This window comes from Morus notabilis, unplaced genomic scaffold (assembly GCF_000414095.1).
Source record: "Morus notabilis unplaced genomic scaffold, ASM41409v2 Scaffold264, whole genome shotgun sequence".
NCBI lineage: Eukaryota > Viridiplantae > Streptophyta > Magnoliopsida > Rosales > Moraceae > Morus > Morus notabilis.
In genome coordinates, this window is record NW_010368055.1 from 293,935 (window position 1) to 301,248 (window position 7,314).

Consider the following 7,314-nt stretch of genomic DNA (forward strand, 5'->3'; position numbering starts at 1 on the left):
TTCAACGGAGTCCATTATTGCATTTCAAAATATCATGCTCATAGTAAGTGCCGAGTCTGCCGACTAAGCAATTCAAAATTGAGTGATTATTTCATACTTTCAGATTTTATTCTCTTTTCAATCTAAACTGAAACTATGTCTAGCAGGTTAACACATTAGGAAAGACAAATGAGAATTTTTTTTGGTAAGCTACGGGGGAAAAAATATGCCATACAAATAGAACACTATTTTGAAACGTTAAATTTTTGTAAGTTATGCCGTTTTGTATAATTTTTACTTTTAATATGATTTTGAACAGATCGAACGTTTAAGATTATAAAACACTAGTAGGAAGACCTTATTGAAAAAAAAATCAATAAAAATAAAAGCACAATTAAGCTATATAACAACTGCTATAACTGTGCTCTTAATATTTGATACATACACATCCTAAAATATGGGACTAAATAAATCTTATGTAATTACGAATTATAATGGTTTTAGGGTCCAGCACTATCATATGTGAAAATTTCAGTATCATGAATTACACGTAAGAAAATGAAAGCTCAAGAAAGTAAACAAATTTTATTAAGTATTGTCTGTAACACTACTTCAAACAAACAAAAAGTATTGTTCCTAAAACTTAGTACATAATAATAAAAAATAAAAAAACAAAAGTCACGATTATTAGATTATTAACTCTTTTTTAAAGTCACGTCTATCAAAAAATAAAACCATTATAAATCATGCTCCATTGTCCTAGTGGAACGTCATTCGTTCGTGAGAACTTTTTGTTTTTTTTTTTTTAATTCAAAGAAAAATGTATTACGTTCAGAGAAATACACATACTAATTATGATTTGAATGACCTCCAATTACAGAAGAGATTTAACCGTGATCACAGACTGATTACATCTTCTAATAAGACATATCGAGAATAACACTTGCATATCAAGTTCCAACAAAGAAAAATCAAACACGCAAAAAGCTCTTTTAATAATACCTCCATAATTGATGGAAAGATTTTTATCGATCGAGAGATCTATATCAATAAAGTTACTGACAATACCGCTATAACACAACCCATGTGGATTTGACACAATAACTAAATTATAAAGTGAAAAAACCACCTTCATTATTACAATACAAACAACAAATTCAAAAAACTAACTCCTTTGCAGAATAAACATCGCCATTATTAAACTAAAAAGGCTAAAACACCACCCACTCTGGACCATCCATCGGCAAGAAACCGGCCACCCTAGGTCGAAGCCAGGAGAAACAAGACAATAGGGGTAACGAAGAGCCACCGGAGAAGCCCATACTCACTGACATGTGGGGACCACTTTGCCACTACCGCCACCTACTGAAGAGGGCACGCACCCCACCAACCCAGTCGTTGCACTAAGGAGGCTCCAACCACCCGACCACTAACCATTCAGGGGTCTCAAAGGACCTCGCCCTCTGGCGCCAAGCACCCACGGCCAACACTCTCCACCAGCAACACCGCGGCAGTGAAGTAATATCATTTTCCCACGCTACAAAAAGTATCATTTAAAAATCTTATATGCACCAATTATTTTGTTATACATGAGTTACTCCGAAACACGTAGAGTTGTTGCCATTTACATACCTTAAAGATGATTTTTATTTGTATAGTTTTTTGGTGGCTAAAGGTAACTTAAGATGAATTAACTAAAGATAATGGGACGTGACATTATCACAATTCACAAATGCTTTTTTAACTAGAGACAAATTAATTAAAGACATGAGTCAAAAGGCACAGTTCGAAAATCGTAACCAGATTTTATGAATCCAAAATCCTCGGACCAAGAAAAAGAGAGATTGATATGTAAAAAGTCGCATATTCTTCCACTATGTTCTCGGTCATTTCTATTTGTACCGCTTGACCCAAAAAAAAAAAAAAAAAAAAAAAAAATTTCATTTTGTTTTGTGAATTATAAAAATGTTGGTTCACTTAAAAAAGAAAAAAAGACCAAAGTCCCAAACCAATATGAAAGTTATCTTTAAAGAAACAAATAAAGAAGAAACGAAAAATAAGGAAAAGAAAAAAAAAATCTTATGTACACATTGTTGAACTTTGTATACTTTGTTTTTGCCTTTCTTGGATTGATCAAAAGCCCCAACCAAAAGATTAACAGGGACCTATATGATCATCTATTCAATAAAACTCCGAAAAAAAAAAAAGAAAAACGACATGAATTAGGAGGCCAAGCAAGTCTCCCAAAACAGCCGGTTCTTCTCCATCTCATTCAACGACTCGAATGATTTCGTCGTCGAATCCACAGAGACATTCGATTTCCGCCTCTCTCCACTACCACTCCATGTCCGACGCTGCACCGGATCCGACCCTTCCTCTTCCTCGTCGCGATCACACTCATCATCTTCATCATCATTCGAACAATTTCGATCAATCGCATCAACGCTGTCCATCGAATCGCCATTCGACGGGCAGCGATCGGTCGAGTCCCAGCTGCACGATTCAGCGTCGTCGTCGTCCAGATCAGAAACTCTCTCGTCGGGATTGGTTTTACTGCACGATTCCGAGTCGCCGGTGGCTTCGAATAGGAAGAAGGAAGAAACGTCGACGACATTCTTGTCGGTATCAGTACTTGTCGCCTCCATGTTTTTCTTCTGTGAGAAGGCGCTGTTTGGTTAGTCTGAAAAGAAAAGAAAGGAAAGGAAAATCTTATAAAATCCGATTGAAAAACACATAAGGCTTCTTGTTTTGACACTTGAAAGTACTAAAGAGAATTATATTACTGTTACGATTACAAATATATATATTTTGGGCTCTCTCGATCAATGATGATTGAGCTTAGAAAATGAAGGCACAAGAAAAAAAAAAAAAAAAAGTTATTTGGATTGAGGGTAGAAGGAGGAGGGAGAATTATATAAATGATATAAATGACATTCTTCTAGAAGGATTAGACAAATAATTAATGTGCCATTATAAAAAATTTTACTTTTACCCAAAAACTCACTCTTTCTAGAAGCCCACAAGCAAAAAATAGTGTTGAGTTTACGTGAATGGATCGGTATTATTTCATCATCTAGAAGAAACTTCAACGAATCTCTTTCTCCCATTAAATTAATTAAATAAAACAAAAAATGGTTCAAACCAACTATATTTTCCACGTGTCGGCCACATTCTTTCTTTTCCTAACTCAATCTGGTTTTGAGAGCTCGAAAATGTTATTGTTTTATTGTTGCATTATATCATAAAACAAAATCAAATCGAATGATTGTTCAATTCCTGAGGATTGTTGAATATGAGAATTTAGCTAAAATAATCGAGTAAAAAAGTAAAATTAAGAAAATGTCTTTTTAATTTTAATTTTATTTAAATAAATTCTTAATTTCACGATGAGAAAGGAGAAAGGGAAAGAGAGGGAGATAAAACTGACCAGAAATGAGGAGGCGTTGATGGTGAGGGGAGAGATCTTGGGTTTGTCAGCAACTAGGCGGCGACGACGACAATCCGCGGCGGCAACAACGACAATCGACAGCGACAATCGAAGGCGGCGGAAGCTGGAATCGGAGCCTATGACGCTGAGAATCAGCGGCTAGAGAGAGGAGCGAGAGAGAGGAAGAAAGGCGGAGGAATTTCTGGCAGAGATGCGGAGATGGCGAAGTGTTTCCGAAGAATGGGAAGAATGGCTTCTTCGGGAGAATGAATGTGAAAAAATCAAAAAAATTTACTTCTTTTTCGTTTTTCTTTCTTCTCATAAAGTCATTTTGCAAATAAAAATTTTTGAATTGTTATTTTATGAATAAAGCTTTTCTATTAGATTATTTTTACAAATGCCTCGTTGAATATTCAAGTTGTTGGGAAATTCTACGGCGCTTTTCCTATTTATTTATGGAGTAGCAATTTTTACCTGATTATTTGTTCGTCAGTTTTTGTTGCTAAAATGTACCCTAAAATCTCACATAATAACTTTAAGGTAATCGTTAAGACCATTAGATTTAATTAAAATATATCTAACTAAAAAAGTATACAAAACTACAATTTTTTATCAATATTTGATGGCTCTAAATAAAGAACTATTTGTAATTTATTTTTTCTACACTTTCCATATATATCTCCTAAAAATTTAGGACAAAATATTGTTGTTATTTTTTCTATTTTCAGGTTATATATTTTTTTGAAAAGTATTTTGAGGTCATAATTATAACTATTTGGTGAAATAAACTGTTTCTCCTTCGTAAACTAAAAACTAGATCTCTTTTTTTCTAAAAAAAAAAAAGAAGAAAAGAAAGCTCTCTTAGATTAGATTAGATAAAACAAAGTCAAATATATATTTACATTTATTTATTTATTGTTTCAGGAAAATTTTTAATTATTTCTTTTGGACCAATATTAGTAGCCTAAAATAACATAAGATAAATGAGGAAAGAAAATGAGAAATATAAAAGGATTATTTTCATAAATACCTTCAAATTATATATTATGTTTTAAAATACTTTCTATTTTTTTAAAACATGTCAAAATACCTTTTAATTTATAAAAAAAACACATGTCAAAACACCCCTTGTGTCTATTTCTATCAATAAATTTAACATAATTGCTTACGTGTAATGACATTTAAGGTTAACTAAATATATTAAATGCTAATCAACTCTAATAAAGTGATTTAAGTATTAAAAAACTAATAAAGAAAAAAAGTTTAAAAAGCTTGATATATTAGGTCTGTTTAGTTCGTTGATTCGAGTTTTTAATTCGAGTTGAGATGTGACTTTTTGTGAGAGCTTTTTATTGTAGCAAAAATGTTAGATGTGACTGTTTCTGAAAGCTTTAAACTATAACAAAACTCGAATTCTAATTAGTTTTGATAGCTAAACGTGAGACCACGCCACCCATCCCCATCTAAGATCCCACCAACCATCGTTACCCGTGACCTCGCCGCACCTCGTGAACCTAGCCAAGTTAGCTCTCGATCGGGTTGCCCACCTCACGAACCAACCCAAGCCGCCGCCCAAGCGTGCCAGAGCTCCCAATTGTGCAGAGATGTTGCTTTGGCTCACATGATGGCGCGACGAAGATGAACGGATCTTGGGTTGCAATAGAAGAGTGTGTTTGTGGACTCAACGGACTCGCGCGGCAGAAGATCAAGATTAGGGTTGGCAATCCGGGTAGCGACACGACTCGAAACCCGCACGAAGTTAGCGGGTTTGGGTTATAGTCGAGTTGACACGATTAACACGATTAATAAATGAGTTAGGTTAGGGTTGACCTCCTAACACGAAGTGACATGAATTGACACGATTAACTATATGTGTCATCTACAATCTAATGATATGTGATATAACATGAAAGTTTATATGACATATTAAATACAAATAATGTGAATTTTAATATTTTTAGGTAAAATTCATTCTTTTTCCTTAAAGGAAAAGATAAATTGACTAATAAACATGTTAAACATGTCATGATCATGTTAAATAAATCATTATTATATTAGTTATTTATTCAATATATTAATTTAAATGAGTTATACGGGTTGACACGATTAACACGATTAATAAATTAGTCGTGTTTGGGTTGACATTTTTAACACGTTTAATAAACATGTCGTGTTTGAGTTGATGTTTTTTGACACGATTAATAAACGGGTTGATACGAACATGATTCACTAACACAAATTGTCACCCCTAATCAAGATCGCGAAGCTCGATAGTTATGAGTTTGCACGATGGGGAGCAACTTGCCGGGATGCTTCACGACAAAGGCCGAATGAATGTAATTTCTTTCATTTGATTGGTTTTTGGGTTTTCTTAAATGTGAATAAGAGTTGGGTTTTTTCAGTTTAGAGTTCAAAGAAAGGAGAAGAGGAGTTGAAAGAGAGACATGGTGGTTTAATTTGTTGGTATTCACTTTCAGTGAACGGTGAAAAAGAAGAAAAAGGTTGGGGATGAGGAAGAATATGTACATGGTTTTATTTTTTTTATTTTTTGTCAATTTGATATGTTTTTATTTTTGGTTTGGGTGTTTTTTTTATTAATCTTTGAATTTTGTTTAATTTTTGTGTCATTTTATATCAAGGTATTGGTTTTTTTATTAATAATTAAGGTTTTAATTTTAAAATACCTTTTCATAAACTTTTAATCACGCGTCACATCAGTAATTTGTTAATATTACAGATAGAAGTAAATGAAATGAATATTTTAAACGATTTTCTACAAATCAAAGAGTGTTTTGTTCTGTTTTAAAAAGTTAATGTGCATTTTAAAATATGATACATATTTCGAAGGGTATTTATAAAAATAATCAATATAAAATAATGCATGGCAAAGATACATACCGAAGAATTATAAGACAAGGAAATGGCCTGCTGAGACGAGTGAAATTTAATGTTAAATTAAATACCTAATTAAGTAGAAAACTAATATTTGGAATTAGTTTATATATATAAATTAAATCTAACAACATAAAATGAAATTAATAAAGAGTTATTACTGGCAGGGAAAAAACCTGTTTTAAAACGGTTTTTTTTTTCTTGAATTTGACATGACTGCGTTGGTATCTTATGCATAGAAGAATAAATTTCTAATTTCTGACCTAGAAATTGTTAGTATTATGACCATTGACATGTCAAATATAATAGACTCCAAAACCGTGGATTTAGTCAATGTATCATATAAGTATTGGAAGTTTATTTAATAGGACAATCTTATTAGTATTATCAATTTATGACCGTTAGATCTGATTAAAATCATATTAAATTAAAAAATATGTAGAAAAATTTAATTGATAATTATATTAATACAAATTTAATGGCTGAAAGTAGAAAAAAATTGATAATTTATTTTTTTTGAAAAGCTCCCAAATATATTAAATTTTTTGTTTTTTATTTTTGTTTTTGTTTTTTTCTGTTTGGCTAAAGTTTTGTTTTGTGAGACTTGAGAGCGTATATATATTGATGTAGAGAGAGATGTGTCAAAAAAAGAATGAAATATATCATTCATAATGGGCCCGTTTGTTTGTGTTTTTATTTTCATTTTTCATGGTTTTCAAAGCAAAAAAATAAAAACGGGTGTTAAAAACGTGTTTGGTGTAAATTTTTTTAAAAAACAAAATCAAAAACGTTTTTGTCTTTTTGTGGAAATCAGAAAACGAAAAAAATGTGTTTTCATTTTCTCGTTTTCGTTTTCTGTTTTCTGAAAACGGATTTCACTTTTTTTTTTTTTTTCATTTTCTTCCCTCTTTTCTGAAACCGTTTTTGTATTATATATGTTTATTTAATATATTATTATTTAATATATTTAATAATATTATTTATTTAATATTATTTATTTAATATTATTTAATATA

General features: G+C 31.7%; 1 protein-coding gene across 1 annotated transcript; it reads right to left on the bottom strand.

Annotated features, from left to right (window-relative positions):
- Positions 1–1,937: 1,937 nt before the first annotated feature.
- LOC21403339 lies at positions 1,938–2,821 on the bottom strand. The gene has a single exon (XM_010114412.2). The coding sequence runs from the start codon at positions 2,622–2,624 to the stop codon at positions 2,202–2,204; it is 423 nt and encodes a 140-aa protein (XP_010112714.1). The 5' UTR covers positions 2,625–2,821; the 3' UTR covers positions 1,938–2,201.
- Between the last annotated feature and the right edge of the window lie 4,493 nt (positions 2,822–7,314).

Coding starts and splice junctions, on each gene's coding strand:
- LOC21403339 (XM_010114412.2), bottom strand. CDS start 2,624: ATGGAGGCGACAAGTACTGATACCGACAAGAATGTCGTCGACGTTTCT.